Raw genomic sequence first — 16,478 nt, 5'->3', positions numbered from 1 at the left:
TATAGTTGACACCAGGAACTTTTGTGGTGTGCCGGTCGCAAAAATAACACTTCCTTCTCGAGTTCCATACGGTTTCCATGGAACTTTCATTTGTCAAACACCCCGTAGTGAGATCGTTGGTGGCTTGTGACGGCAAGGTCACATGAGCTTGGCCTGAGCCCGCGACTCATGGCCCCCGAGGCTGTGAGAGGTCGAAGTCGAGCTCGCTAGCAGAGTCTGACCATGGTAGGAGTTTGCTGTCGATCTGGCCTTGAGCTGAGGTCGGCGACAAGCCTCCGAAGGAGCAAGGGTGGCACACGTGGTGGAGAGGGATAGACATGGCAGCGTGTGCCGAATTGAGCAAGCCTCTCTAATTGGAGAAGAAAGTGCTGGCGGAAGTTGGTGGTGTTGCTGTTATTTTTGTTTGAGATATAGCAAAGACCAACATAGAAACGTTTGCATCAACGTGTTACCTAGCCTTAATATACTTGGCATTACACCATCTTCAACAAATCACAAACTTTGATTTTTATAGTTTTCTCACAAAAAAGTGATTACTTCTTGCTCCATAATGTCAAGTCAAAATGACATTTTTTTTTTGGTGCAAAAATAACCCATGGTTACGACTCTCGTGTCACATGAAATCATCGGTTGATGTGGTAGGCGACAACCGATCAGAGCATGCCAAACAGGCATGTAGTTTCGAAAGTTTGAAGCCTTTTCTGCTTCTGAGCTAAATTGTTTCCAAAGCCTGCAGCATTTTCTGCTTTTGAGCTATAAACTGTTTTCAAAGTCTAAAGCATTTTCTAAGTTTGAACCGAATTGCTTACTAAGTATGAACTCACTTTTCTATATCTGAGCTTACTTGTCTGCGTCTGAGCTTACTTGTCTGCTTCTGAACTCGCTTTTCTGCATTTGAACTACCTTTCTGAGTACATGCGTTAATTATTGGCTGAATTTCGGTAAGTTGCATCTGGAGAGTATGTGATTATTGAGGTGTGGTTCATACTGCTTAACGACAGGCCAGCGACCTAATATTTTAATAATTTTTTTAATTTTTAATTTTATTTTTTTTCCTTTATTTTTTTTTTTTCCGTCCATCTTCCTCGGGCCTGTTCTTCTCCCGCAATGAAGCTGCTTGGTTCCAATCCATGGTACAACCGCAGAGCTCATGCTTCATCATCTTCTTCCTTCCCATTTACTCACTAACCCCGTTGGAACTGTAAATCCTGGCCACTGAAGGCATGGGAACGTGAACCGAGGACCTGCGGTGCTAGTGGAAATTAGATGGCAACCCGATCGTGACCCGAACCCTGGGTTGCTCCGAATGCTCCGTTGCAGCGAGCACCCGATCACCTCCTGAGCCGCCGAGACAGCCATCGTCAGTTAGCACAGAAGTCTCATCCTTGTCCCAGCTGCCCCACCCGAAAGGGCAGCTGAATTGCGCCAGGTCGGATCTCCTGTGGGGCCTCAGATTCAGCTCTTTCACGAACACCGCCGTGGTCTCTCCATCCAGATCAGCCTCAAACACCACCCTGTCCCACGCCTGGGTTGCCGCCGTCCAATTGGACCGCTCGTTCCCCACCGTCCGCCGGAGCGCCGCCGCACCTGCGCAAATCCACCTCGGCAGCTGAGAAATTCGCCGACGGTTGCAGACACCAAACGATGGGCCTATGCGCACTGTAGACATCGACGGACATTGCAGCCTCGGCATGCCGAGCGGACCCATTCGAAGCTAGCGCATAGTACACGCACTCCAAGACCTCGCGGTTTCGACTCGGACATGAGAAGCAGGACTTGATCGGGGAATGGGAAGGGGAGGGGGCAAAAAAAAAAAAAAACGAAAAAACGAAAAAATAAATAAAAATTATTAAAATAGGCTGACGACCACATCAGCGCCAGCTAGCCAAAATTTCTCGGATGGACTGAATTGGCACAATTGCAAAATGTTTAGGATTAAATCGGCAAAAAAAAAAAAATGTTTAGAACTGAATTGGCACAATTATAATAGGTTTATGACTTTTTTTGGCAATTTTCCCCGAAATACACACTTGCTTGTTATGTTCTCACGTTATTTGTTACCAGGTAACCTAGAGATTTCATCTGCTGGGCTTCTGCTCACTCTTTTGTTTTTCAAAAATGTAGGATGGACACTTCACCACCAGTGCATTTCGGAGTCCCTATGTATTATGAAGCTGTTTATGAGGATGTGTTTGTACCTGATTTTGAAGTAATATATGCAAAGTGTAGCTCTATAATGTGGGTCGATGTGGGTACCATGGATGGATTCCTTATCATTTTGCCGCCTGGTACTTGAGTCTCGACGGCGAGTTGTTTGGCTTGCTACGAGGTTTCGACTGGTGATGACGGTGGAGAGACCTCAGAGGGTGATGTTGTCTATCCTAACGCCGATCGTGCCTACTGTGCAGGCTGGCTTTTGTGTATATTAGTAGTATGGAAGGTGGCTGACCTTGACCCTCCCAAGACTTTGATGTTTTGTGTTTTGGTTGTAGGGTTGTAAAAACGAAACATCAATGAAAACAAAGATGCATATGTATGTTAATTAACTTGTGCTATTTTCCGGTAGGAGACATACTCAATGTTTGTTTACGCTTCCGCATGCTAACAAAAATAAGAAATTAAAGGACACGTGTTGTGCGTGACGTTCCGGGGCATCGCATCTTCAACCATTAATTGAATGAAGGAAGAAGGCCAATGCAATGAGGAAGATATTTTTTGACGTCTCACTGAAAATCAATAGAGAGAAGAAGCACCAAATCCTCATTTGTTGGCCACTATGAAAGAGCTTGTTCAAAGAACAACAGAACGATATAGCCAATTACAGTGTTAGTCACATGATAGATGTGATTAGGCCATTTGTCCTCAATGCCATCAATGATATTTTGTCAAGGCCAAGATCGTCCAATCAACCGCCACTATTCAATATAGTGGTAACATGTTACTTTCCTAGTCCCTCTTTCATTTATCGATGTCAACAATATTGGTCAGACTAGTCAAACCCCTAAAAAAAATAATGCAAAGGCCTAAATCTTCTAATCAAGGTCACATTGATGAGAATAATAAGGATGATGTTGATCAAAATAACCAAATTGGTGACAAAAATTTGGCATATCAAATTGGTTAACAAACCAATCAATTGTCGGATGTTGAAGATATAAGGCCAATTCTACTCAATGTAAATATTCCTATTAGGCCTAACATGCTTTAACAATTTGGCAAGACTGGCGTTACCGCCTAGGGGGCAAAATGGCCAGTCAAATCCACAGTTGAGCCTAGTATAGTTTGTCAAAGAAGTTCAACAATGAGTAAGGTTAGACAAGGGCATTATCATACCTATTTCCGATAACCAGCCTTTCTCAAGAGGCTTTGAAACCCCTGAATTCGCCGTTGACTTGAATAGTGAAGAAGTATAGCACAGATTTAGAGAGCTTTCCCTTAACTTAATCGTGGTGTTGGCTTTCGTCTTTAGAGTAGGTAACTGTGAGGATTTCTAAAGACCACAAAGATGTGTGCTTGTTGTTGTATGCTGAATCAAGGGGTCAATCCCTCTCTGTCTTCTTCTCGCCACTTTTCTTTCCTGAGCATGATGCCACTCCTTATCCTTACTGCAGCAAAAGTCGATCGACTATTATACATATTCGTTGATTTATATCCTAATGTGAGAAGCAAGAACAAATAAGTTTTAGGTTATTTCTTTGTCTTTGTCGAAAACTGCTTTTATCTGGTGCAGTGATTTACCGCCTAATTCGATGGTGGGCAGAGATGAAGCTAGAAACAATTCCATTATCATTTTATAGAACAATACCTGATGTGACGAACACTAATTCCAAATTTTATCAATACAATAACAAGTCGGTTGAGCAGTTTGCTGCTTGATTTCAAAAGGATAGAAATATATGGCTTACTTCATTTCCAGAGAAAAAATTCGCAAATTTGGCTTTCAAAGGAATGAAATTCAATCTAAGAGAAAAATTCGAAGGCCAAAACTTTGCTGATTTATTTCAATTGGCAATGCAAGTTTCTAAGTACGAGCAATTACTTAAGGATGGAGATAGAGGACCACATGAAGATTTTACACAAAACGTGGCTTTCGTGAAAAACGTATCGGATGATGAATTTAACGAAGATAACATTCGGCAAAGAAATAATTTCCCAATGCCAATAAGTTGAAGGGAATGGACAACTTAATGGCAAGTCATAGACAACACACCATGATGTTATCGATGATAGCCTTGAAGTTTCTCGATGGTGAGCAATTGACAAGAAAATAACCAATGGGTGGCCGTGTCCATATCCGATTATTTAGGGTTTGTGAAACTTCCATTGGATGATTCCGTAATTGCCATTAAAAAGTTATTTGTTTATTTGAATTCCAAAGCTTGTAACCTCTAGTAGGGAATTATAAATATGCCAAGTGTACCCTTTGTAAACCCCTTCAATTAATCACAAAACTCAAGTTATTTATTTTTATCTTTACCTTCCGCAATTTATTTTTCCCGCAACATTATACTTCCATATCTTTCAATCCCCTTACTTTAGTTGTAGATTCGGATATCTTCGTTGTCGATTAAACTTTGACATTGTATCACTCTATCTTCTCACTTTGTCGTTAATTAACTTCCCACGAAATTATTATTTTTACTTCGCAGTCAATTAAATTACGAGAAGCATATTTGTTCCTTGTGATTCATTGAGCCTCATGTCCGAAACCGCCATAGAACCCGTCCGCTTTTAATAAAAACCGAACAATCAATTTTCGTAAGAGATATTTCGTTGATTGGGACGCATTTGCGGCGAAACAGGACCATTGTTGTTTGTTGACTAAATGAGTGTTTTCAATAGCTATCAAGCTCAATATTTTGCATATGTTACACAATGGAATAGAGGTGTCAAATGGGTGAGTCAAGTTGGGTTTGGGTCGGATTGAATATGATCCGATCTATATTGATCTATTTAATCCGTTTTGACCCATTTTTATACTGTACAAATTTAATGACCCATACCCAACCCGACCCATACTTGACTCATACCCGACCCATATTTTTTAAACATTTCTATATTTAACTAAATCATATAATAATTGTTCTAATAATTTGATTAAAAATGATATTTCTAAAATATTTTTATTTAATACAAATTTAGTAAATTTTTTGAATTTTTTATATTTTAAAAGATATTTTTATTTTTTATTTTATTTTATTTTCCTTTTTTATTTTCTTTTTTCCTCCTCCCTCCTCCATCTGCAAATCTTTCTTCGTCTGTCGATTGCAGAGATTCGACGACGGCTGGAAGCCCGACAACCAGCTGCGTCCCGGCGACCAACAGCTCGACCGATCCAGGCAAGCTCGCTGTTCGCTAGATCTCGGCTATCTCGAGCTCGCCTGAGGCCAGATCTGGGCGAGCTCGGGGCCAGATCTGGGCGAGCTCGGGGCCAAATCCAGGCGAGCGTGCGGTTCGCTAGATCCTGGCGACCTCGAGCTCGCCTGAGGCCAAATTCGGGAGAGCTCGGGGCCAAATCCAGGCGAGCTCGCGGTTCGCTAGATCACGGCGACCTCGAGCTCGGGGCCAAATCCAGGCGAGCTTGCGGTTCGGTAGATCCTGGCGACCTCGAGCTCGCCTGAGGCCAAATTCGGGAGAGCTCGGGGCCAAATCTAGGCGAGCTCGCGGTTCGCTAGATCACGGCGACCTCGAGCTCGCCTGAGGCCATATCCGGGCGAGCTCGGGGCCAAATCCCGGCAAGCTCGAGGCCAGATCCTGGCGAGCCCCAAGCCCGCTGCGCCGGAGTCTGGTGAGCTCGACTTTGTCCGGTGGCCGTCGCCGCCGAGGTAGCTCTTTTCTCTACATTCGTACGTCGCTTCTCTCAACCTCAATAAAGACGTGAAGGAGGAGGAAACTCAGAGGATTGTGGACTTGCGGTCCAGTGGGTGTTCGAGTTAAAACAATATGGGTTAAAGTGACCCATATTTGACCTGTTTTTTTGGGCCTTAAATTTTGTCAACCCATTTTAAGAGAAACGAGTTACCCATATAAAGTTGGACATCTTAAAACTGAGTCAGAAAATAGGTACATGACCCATATTGCATCGAGCATTCTGTCCCTGTGAGGTTTCTTTCCTTAGCTTCTCCGGTTTTCGTTAATCAAAGCTTTCCTCAGCTTCTCCAGTGTAAGCTTTCCTTAGCTTCTCCGGTTTGACCAAAAAAAAAAAAAGTGACTCATATTTTAACCCATATTTTCTGAACTGGAACACCAGCACGGCCGCAAGTCTACAATCCTCTGAGATTTCCTCCTTCTTCACGTTTTTACTGAGATTGAGAGAAGCGACGTACGAACGCAGAGAAAAGAGCTACCTCCACCGTGACGGCCACCGAACAAAGTCGAGCTCGCCAGACTCTGGCGCAGCGGGCTTGGGGCTCGCTAGGATCTGGCCTCGAGCTTGCTGGGATTTGGCCTCGAGCTCGCCGGCCTCGGGCGAGCTCGGGGCTCGCCTAGATTTGGCCCCGACCTCGCTCGGATCTGGCCTCAGGCGAGCTTGAGGTCGCCGGGATCTACCGAACCGCGAGCTCGCCTGCATCGGTCGAGCTTCTGGCCGTCGTCGAATCTCTGCAATTGGCAGACGAAGAAAGAGTTGCAGATGGAGGAGGGAGGAGGGAGGAGGAGTTGCATACGGCAGAGGAAGGAGGGAGGAGGAAAAAAGAAAATAAAAGGAAAAGAAAATAAAAAAGAAAAAATTTAAAATTTAAATAAAAATATCTTTTAAAATATAAAAAATTCAAAAAATTTACTAAATTTGTATTAAATAAAAATATTTTAGCAAGATCATTTTTTTTATCAAATTATTAGAACAATTATTATATGATTTAGTTAAATATAGAAACGTTTAAAAAATATGGATCGAATATGGGTCATTAAATTTGTACTGTGTAAAAATAGGTCAATATGGGTCGGACCATATTCGACCCGACCCAAACTTGACTCGACCCGCCCATTGGACATCTCTAGTGATAACATGCAATCTATACTGTCCCTAGTGTAATGTTAGTTGGTGCGTCGGTAGGCGCCAATATTTAATCCTATCATCTTAGTTACAAAATCCAATCCTCTGCATGCTTCGGAATCTTACCCAATTCATAATGGCGGCTTAATCGGACTTTCACAATCCCCTCGCCTCGAGCTAAATCCCTTTCGAAATGCATTGCATTCCACCCATGGCCCTCCAAAATTTTTCACCAAACACCGTTACGTTTGCCCGGGTAGGGTCTTTGGAGCCCCAAAGCCCGCCTTCAAAAGCCGAATTGAACGCACCCGAGAACCGAAACAACTTTTTGACTACCATAAACTACTCGCAAGAAAGTGAAACGCCCCACGTAAATTTCCCCTTCTTTAAACAGTCTCTTGCTAGTCGTGCGTAGTTGCAGACGTAACGCGGTTGACCCTCATCATGTAGGAGAAGTGAGTTTCGGAGAAACATTTTTCGTTTTGATTACACTGTCAAAGCAAAAGAAGCAACTTCCAATAGCGTTACCATCTCTACATAGAGCCAAACACGAAGAAGACAAAACACGCATCTGTTTTCCTTAGTGTCTTGCACATCTAACAAAGCAGTCTCGTGAAAGTTAATGTTTTTTCACCTGCGGTGCACAGAATAAGGACTCATTCGCGGAATATAATATTGGATGAAGGGCTGACATATGTGGCGATAGCGCATGAATATAAACATTGTCAACCTTCAACGCTGCAGAAGAGAGTAGGGATGGCTTCTTCTTCACTTATGGCATTTCAAGTGAGCTGCTCTGTTCAGCAGAGGTCCTCCAATCCCCCCAGTTTCGATCACTTCAAGTCTAACCTCTCTACTGCTTTCAAAGTAAAATCTCTCTCTCTCTCTCTCTCTCTCTTATGACTTTGGCCACATCTAACTTGAGTTTAGCTTAGTGAAATTATCGTGCTCGATTCGATTCATGTAGCTCGTTGAAACACTAATCTAATCCCTCACAAGGACATATCTTGACAATCTGCCAAACTGACTGCAAATTTTGCAACTTTTGTGAGCAGTCATGTGGGAACGATTCGCAGCAATCTCCTGTTCGAGTTGATGTTTCAAAGGCGATCAAGAAGGTGTACTTGAAAATATTGGACGCATTTGTTGACTCGGTGTTTCAGTTCGAGGACCAACCATTATTCCCATCTCAGGTTAGCTATTTAGACCACATTCGGTTAAGATGATAATTAACAGGATGAGGGAATGCAAGATCACCTTTTTAAAGATATTACATGTGAAGGACCAATTGGGTTTTCATTTGTTCCTCTGTTCAATTCATCTGATATGTGCAGAGAAATTTTGCACCAGTTAGTGAATTGGGAAGAGCCGTTAACATCTGCAACAGTATTGAAGGGCATGTACCGGATGATTTTCCGGAGGGTGTTTACATTCGAAACGGTCAGGACATGCACGATTCTGATTATAGCTTGTAGTAGAAGGAACTTTATCTTATAATGTTGCTATAGAAGCCAAAGCATGCACTAGCTCAGGGTAAAAATAGCAGTAGAGAAGCTTAAACTATTATGAACTAATCCTAAGATGCCTCGCTTCATGGATGCTGCCTACTTTACGACCAAATTTCCCCTTGATTTCAAGTCGTATTTACTTCGTCTTTCTTAGTTTCTGTTACAAACAATTGCAGGGTCAAACCCACTATTTGGAGGACTAAAATCAACCAAATCCATGTTTGGACGGTCAAGTCATGCTTGGATCGAAGGAGAAGGAATGCTTCATGCTGTGTACTTCAACAAAGATATAGATGGGATGTGGAATGTACTATACAACAATAGATATGTCGAAACGGAAACGTACAAGCTAGAAAAACAAAGGAACAAACCGTCCTTTCTACCTGCAATTGAAGGCGACTCCTTGGCTGTTTTGTCTGCTTATCTGCTAAATTCGGTGCGTCCACCAACCTAATCATGTCCATCCTTGCATAAGTTGAAAATAATAGGCGTAAGTCTAAGGGAAATATCAGGACATTTCAGGAATGAACTCAGGACCTTGCATGTGCTTCAGGGGTTTATCTATGTAAATATACACACTTTGATATCAAAACTCATTAATTGCTGACTCTGAGTACAAATTTTGCTGATTTCAAGACTAGATGGTAGAAACTGTCGCAGATGTTAAGCTAATCGATTCTGACCGTGCTGTTTCTCCCCTGAAATTTCTCAGTTGAGATTCGGGAAGGTGCACAAACTGTTTAGCAACACTAATGTCCTCGAACATGGAGGGAAAATCTACTCGATCACAGAAAATTACTTGCCTCAAGAGATCGACATCTTCACGCTCGAAACTCTGGGCGATTGGAATGTGAATGGAGGGTGGAATCGACCATTTACGAGCCACCCAAAGGTTCGTCACCATGAACCTGTGCATTAACTGAACATCTTGCACTATATTAGGCAGCTGAAAAAACCTGCTCTCTCTCATTCCACATATGCCAGAGAGCACCAGAGACCGGGGAGTTAATTACGGTGGGGGTAAATGCCGTAAAACCGTTTATGGAACTTGGAGTGATCTCCGGTAACTCTTCCTAACTTTTTAGACTCTGTTGTCAACTTGGTAAGGACTTTTCTCTACGGATTTCTTATCCAAATATTCAGCTGATGGCAAGGAACTAGTTCATAAAGCCGATCTCAATCTCAATAGATGTCCCCTCTGTCATGAAATTGGGGTCACGCAGAGGTTAGTAAATGCATGTACTGTTAACAAAATATGTGATCTACTACTGAATTTAATGTCTGTCGAAGCTAGTGATTTTGTTGATGCGACCAAGGATTATGTGCAGGTACAATGTGATCATGGATTTCCCGCTCACGATAGACATTAATCGGCTTATCAAAGGAGGAACGTGAGTAATACGGTCCTATAATTTCACAACTCAGTAAATATAACTCAAGTTGATTGGAATTCAACTTATGATCGATAATTATGTAGACTGATGAAGTTTGAAAAGGAAGAGTATGCGACGATCGGGGTACTGCCTCGCTATGGCGATGCTAGTTCAGTCCGCTGGTTCGGCGTGGAACCCAGTTGCGCTCTGCATATTCTGAATTGCTTTGAGGATGGTGATGAGGTAACTGTTATCTGACCCTCGATTATATTCTTCGGGGATCGGTTCTCAAACTTCTGTTAACGGTTCGTGGAAACGAACACAGGTTATAGTGTGGGGCTGTAGGTCTCTCGAATCAGTCATTCCAGGCCCGGATTACGGTTTGAACAAACATGAATGGTTTTCGAAGAGATTCATGCCAATAAGATCAAGCGAAGGAAGTGTTGCCGCCTTGACAGGAGATGAAACACCGTTCTTCTCCCGCGTGTACGAATGGCGATTGAGCTTGAAAACCGGAGAAGTCAAGGAAAGAAATCTCACCGGAACCAAATACTCCATGGAGTTCCCTATGATCAATGGCAACTTCACAGGCCTTGAAAACAAATTTGCATACACCCAAGTTGCAGACTTGTCAGCAAGCTCTGCCTCAGGTGATGATCATATATTGAACTATCATCCTGCACAACTATAATCATGCTTCTTGAACCTTTTCGATCATCCTTACCGATTTTTTTGACCTTTATGGTAAATTCAGGCATGCCCAAGTTTGGAAGCCTAGCCAAGCTATGGCTAGACAAGCCGGAAGCCGGATTTTCATTGGTAAAGAAATGCTTTTTAACATACTTCTTTTTCTTTTTGCCTTGTTTCCTCCTCTTTGATGCAATAAAATGCGTAATTCATGCACATATTCATCTCTTTGTTTGCACTAGAAAGAGAAGCCATACGAAGACACGATTAAGGTTGAGTACCATAAATTTGGAGAGAACATTTTCTGCAGCGGAGCTGCCTTTGTTCCCAAAGAAGGTGGATTCGAAGAGGACGATGGTTGGATAATCACTTTCGTTCACGACGAGTCTACCGACATCTCCCAAGTTCGTGAATAATCGCGATTTTGTTGGTTTCTTTATGCGCATTCAAATTTCACTCATTCCTGCTACTTGATTGCAGGTACGTATAGTTGACACCAGGAACTTTTGTGGCGAGCCTGTCGCAAAAATAATGCTTCCCTCTCGAGTTCCATATGGTTTCCACGGAACTTTCGTTTGTCAAGCACCACGTAGTGAGATGGTTCGCAGCTTGCGACGGCAAGGCCACACGAGCTCTGCCTGAGCCACCACTTGCGGCCACCGAGCATGTAAGAGGTAGGTGTTGAGCTTGCCAGCAGAGCTCGACCATGGCAGGAGTTCAATCTCGATCTAGCCTTGAGCTGAGGCTGGTGACGGCCTCCCAAGGATCAATGGTGGCGTGCGCGGTGGAGAAGGAAGTGCGGGCGGAAGTTGGTGTTTGTTTTTGTTTTTTTTCCTTGTTTTTTGGATGGGGGTGTTTTGAGGTATAAAATGGCAATATGGTAAATCATGTGTGGGCCTGAAAATTATTGTAGAAAGTTAGCATAATAATCGTGATATTTGGAAATATGAGAAGAATATTTGAATTGGAAATAAAGTTGAAGATGATTTTCGAATTTACTCAAAGTCACACCCTTCATCGCAAGAATTGAGGTAAAATTGGATGCTGAACACTCATTTTTTCCGCAAGCTTATGAAACTATTAGCAGTTTCATATATAAGGATATTTGGATGTTGTTTTTTTTTTTTTTTTGTCTGTCCTATTTCTAATTCTTCTTTTTCTGACTTTTACTCTACCTCTTTTCAAAACGCGGGAATCGAACCCTGCATCTACGATACTAGCATCTCCAATCCCAATCTCTTTATTGGCAAGGCCACTTGCCTATTGGTGTTTGGACGTTTTTTGAAATTTCGGAGTTCTGTCATTTTTGTCTCGGAGCTCAAGAATTCCACATTTCAATATGGCAAAGACCAACATAGAGACGTCTGCATCAACATGTTACCTATTTGAGCATGCGAGTGAGACAATCCAAAGGAGGCATATTCCTCTGACCCTTCAGCTTAGCAATAATGGCCAAAACAGCCTCACCAACCCAACTTTTGTCAAGTAGCAACTCCTCCAGCTAGCCACTAGAACTTCTCAACCTAGTGGGGCTTAATACAGATTGGCATCCCACCATCTCCGACAAATCATTTCTCATCATCCATGATGTCAAGTCTGTTGTTTGGATGGAACTATTACCTAGAGGGGGTGAATAGGTGATTATGATCAAACTTGATACAATAATATGAAAATAAAATAATCAAATTTGATAGAAGCAGATATAATTAACGAAACCATGCAGTCCTTCTACTAGATAGTAAATAGAGGCGAGTAGAGAATAGAAGACAATGCATAAGAGATTATAGTGGTTTGACTTTTGGTAAGCTTACGTCTACTCTCTCACACGAACAACCTACTGACTGGATTCCACTAAGTAATCAAATGAGAGATTACAGAAAGATGTGATTGCTTAACCACAAGCACTTCCAACAGAAGCAAGCTCCACCTCTACCAAGGCTATCCCACTCTACACACTTTACTCTGTATTACATCTCTCACAAGGTCTCACTTTAAGCAAGAGTAGATGATTGAAACAGATAAGCTCTCACGAGATATGGATATTGAGCTCTTGATCTCTCTTACTTCTCTTCAAACCTGGTGCTCTTTATATACTCATCATCTTTCAAGCTTCCCATTGGCTAGAATTACTCCGAATATCAATCTCCAAAACTAGCCATTGGTTGATTGTCGAATAAAGATCACAAAGTCATTGAGGTAAGAGGAACTAGAGATTTGAGAGGATTTGCTTACCCATTTAATAAAATCCTTAACGCCACAAATCAAGCTTCTAACAAAAGAAATTATTTATGGGGTGATTGCCAATCAATCAAGATTCATCATATGGAAAGAAATAAGTATATCTTTGTTATTGATGATCAATCAATTTAACTTAGAAAGGCAATCATAACCAGATAATTGGCCGTTAATGAGCGAAATTCAATTTGCTAAAAAATCAAAAATAAGATTGAATAAACAGTGAGGATTAATATGAAGATCGAAATATATCTTTCATAAAATCTCGTATGAGTTTGCCTCAGTCACGAATCCTAATCTAAGTAGCACCGACAACGATACGGGACACGCGACACGACACGACACGACACGTCATTTCTAAAAAATAGAAATTTTCGACACGTTGAGAACACATTGTATATTAAATATATTTATATATATATATGATATATTATTATTTCTATAATTTTTTATAAAATAAAAAATTTACAAAAATAATTCTGATAATAAAAACAAAGCTAATGCCATGAAAACTCTCGTAATTTGATCTCAATCAGCCGAGAAAATAAATAAACAATAAAAAAAAATCCTGTAATATGCGGTCTACCCGCTTTCCCTCCTCTCTCACGTTTCCCCCCCCTTTCTCTTTACTTTTGAAAAAATCTCTGACACGCGCCTCACTTGTCTCCTCCTCTCTCTCTCTCTCTCTCTCTCTCGCTTCTCTGTCTCCCCCTCTTCTCTCTCTTTACTTTTTGAAAACATCACCGAAAACATCTCACACTTTTCATCTCTCTCCTCTCTGCGAGAAAATATCCCCCCACCCCTCTGTCTCTTTACTTCCTTAAAAAATCTCGCACCCCTTCCCCTGTGTCACTCCTCTCTGTCCCGCTAAACCAACCCCGACGTCGACCACTATGATTTTTGCTGCTCGTCTCTCCTCCGGCGCTCTCTCCCTCTGTCCTTCGGCTCGTTCGCTCTCTACGCTCCGGCGCACACGAAGGCCGTTCCCTGCTCAGGCACTGGCCGCGCGTCGCCGGCTTCCTCCCTCATCTCTCTCATGGCCCAAGACGCTCTTCTTCCCCCTCCCCTGCCGTTCTCTGCCCTTAGGATCTGCTTTTCCCCGCCCTCTCTCCTCACCGACTCGCGTGTCCCCGGCGTGTCGCTGGCGTTGACCGGGTGTCGGATCTTCGACACGCGTTGACCGCGTGTCGAACGCGTGTCGGGGCGTGTCGGACGCGTGTCGGTATCCGACGCCGACACGCCGGGGGGGGTTGGGCATGTCGGTGCTTCGTAGATCCTAATTCTATCAAAATAAAAGCATTAAGCATATTAAGTATAAAAGGCATATAGCTATATTTGTGGTAAATCCTCAAAGTATAAATCAAATCTTTTCAACAAAGAATGGTAGTTTTGTTTCTTCGAAATCAAATAGAATTTTCAAGCAAAGTCAAAATGACATGTTTTTGTGAAAATAATCCATGGTTATGAGTCTTATGACACATGTACATCATCAGTTGATGCGGTAGGCGACAACCAATCAGAGCATGCCAAGAAGGCATGTGATTTCGACCCGGCTTAGAGATCACGGAAAAAAATGGAGGGAAGTGGAGCGGCTAAATACTTTAATGAGTATTAGCGTTCACGACCGATGATGTGTTGTGTGCGACAAGCAAAGGATCTAATACTTTGACGTCCCTAGCAACCGATAGATCCTTGTCCAATCTAGACCAGCCTAACCAGGTGTCCTCTTTCATGGCATGCAAGCTAAGCAGAGATATTGGCAGAATATATTTTTAAATAATACAATAATCCTTTGATTCCATGGGGAATTATTAGATCACATAATCGCGTTGCATGGACACAATAAGTACGAGTATATAAACCTTATAGACCCATTAGAGAGGAGAGACGAAGAGATGTTACCTTCACATATGACACTCCTAGGTTAATGGCAAAAGAATATCATATGCGTTAAAACTTGCGTACGGTGCTTAATTTTGTGCCGAAACTTTTTTTTTTTGGGATCATTTAAGTGCCAACTATTTTGAGAAATTATCACTTAAGTACCAACTCCAATTTATTTGGCTGAAAATCTACTATGGTATTTTTTATATTAATATTTGAAGCCGGTATAGCTCATTGGATATTCAGTGATCGATAAAAAAAGCTAAAAGCTCAGAAATTATATCAAAAAATAAAAATAAAAACTTAATTAGACTAAAAAAATAAAAAAGCTAAAAATGTTAAAAAAATGGATATGTATATTATAAGTCCTAAAATTTGTCACAAAAGAGCAATTGAGTCCTAAAATTGGTAAAATTGGTACAATCGAGTCTTTTCACTAACTCCATCTACTTAGACTAACTGAAATGCTAACGTGGTTTTTTAATATGTTATCTATCCTACGTGGCGATGAAGAACAAATTCGATTTTAATACAAAATTTATTTGAATTTAATGTCAAAACAAGCTAATTTTTTTTTTAAAGAGAAAGGGTGAAGAATAGTCGGCAAGGGTGGGGGATGATGCAGCCCTAGCCCCCGACCATCCCCCACCCTTGCCACCGAAGGTGGAGCGGCGGTGGCGAGTAAATTTAATTCAAATGAAATTTGTATTAAGTATGTATTTTAATTTTTTAAAAATTTTTAACTTATTTTTATATTTAAGTTGATTTCTTTTTAATCATTTGGCTTATTTTTAAGTTTAGAAGTCCATGTAGACTGAATTTTTTAAATAATATGCTACGTCATGTTAAAAACATAATTATAAAAGCTATGTAAATCAATTTGGTACTTTTTTTTATCAAAACATTTGGCACTTAAGTGATCGCTTTTTCTCCAATTTGGCACTTAAGCGAGTCGACGAAAAGTTCGGCGCTATAAAGTGAGTACCGCATATAAGTTTTGGTACTTCTAATGCCACTTTACCTCAGGTTTACTGCTATGTACTCCACTTGATCAACTTTGACCACTTCAAATGTAATCTCTCTCCTCTCAAACTCTCTCTCTCTCTCATCAAAGTTGATCTTCTCTTTAGTCGAGATACCCCCAAAAAATTGATACTTATATTTAGTCATGTCTATATGGTGATCATTTTGATTTTTCTTTGAAGGTAATATTTACCAACATTAATTTGAGTAATTACTGATGTTTATTCTTTTGGCTATTTTAACATTGCCAACTTGTGGTATCGAATAGATTTTTAGTTGCATTTTTTTAGCAATGCTTTCACCAAATTTTTAAAGAAATTACCAACCTTAACTAGAGTAACTTAGCAAGTTTTTTTTTTTCCTTGATTGAGTTAATAACTAGCTTTGAGTTATCAATTTTGATTTACTTACCGAGTTTATTTTATTTAGCGATCAATTTTTTATATCTTTCACCAACTTTTATTTTTACATTTTTCCGAAATTTTATAAGAAATTATTCTATTTAATATGGATGATTTATCAATTTTCTTTGATAAAGTTATGTTGCCAGCTCTTATTTGAGTTATTTTTTTAACTTTCATTTGATTTTTTTTTTAATTTATCAACTTTTCTAGTGGATTATTTAAACCTAGAATGAAGTTGGTAAGACACCCAATAAAATTCGGTAATTTTATATGATAGAAACAAATCTGAAGTCTTGGTGAGAAAGTTCAAATAAAAGTTGCTAACGATAAGAGAAGCTTTTTTGTTAGACATAAGAGAAGTTGGTAATCT

General features: G+C 41.0%; 1 protein-coding gene across 1 annotated transcript; it reads left to right on the top strand.

Annotated features, from left to right (window-relative positions):
• Positions 1-7,726: 7,726 nt before the first annotated feature.
• On the top strand, positions 7,727-11,271 carry LOC115750094 (carotenoid 9,10(9',10')-cleavage dioxygenase 1-like). Its single transcript, XM_030687258.2, has 13 exons — positions 7,727-7,861; positions 8,050-8,187; positions 8,329-8,434; positions 8,679-8,938; positions 9,215-9,394; positions 9,487-9,565; positions 9,646-9,727; positions 9,831-9,893; positions 9,980-10,118; positions 10,201-10,525; positions 10,630-10,694; positions 10,805-10,966; positions 11,043-11,271. Exons 1-13 carry the CDS (start codon positions 7,751-7,753, stop codon positions 11,202-11,204), a joined length of 1,872 nt encoding a protein of 623 aa, XP_030543118.1. The 5' UTR covers positions 7,727-7,750; the 3' UTR covers positions 11,205-11,271.
• Positions 11,272-16,478: the final 5,207 nt, after the last annotated feature.

This window comes from Rhodamnia argentea, chromosome 4 (assembly GCF_020921035.1).
Source record: "Rhodamnia argentea isolate NSW1041297 chromosome 4, ASM2092103v1, whole genome shotgun sequence".
In the NCBI taxonomy this organism is placed as follows: Eukaryota; Viridiplantae; Streptophyta; class Magnoliopsida; order Myrtales; family Myrtaceae; genus Rhodamnia; species Rhodamnia argentea.
Note: the sequence above shows the minus strand (reverse complement) of the source record. Positions and strands in the feature narration are given on the sequence as shown.

Coding starts and splice junctions, on each gene's coding strand:
- LOC115750094 (XM_030687258.2), top strand. CDS start 7,751: ATGGCTTCTTCTTCACTTATGGCATTTCAAGTGAGCTGCTCTGTTCAG. Junction 9,395..9,486: donor CATTTACGAGCCACCCAAAG/GTTCGTCACCAT, acceptor CACATATGCCAG/AGAGCACCAGAGACCGGGGA. Junction 10,119..10,200: donor GCTTTGAGGATGGTGATGAG/GTAACTGTTATC, acceptor AAACGAACACAG/GTTATAGTGTGGGGCTGTAG.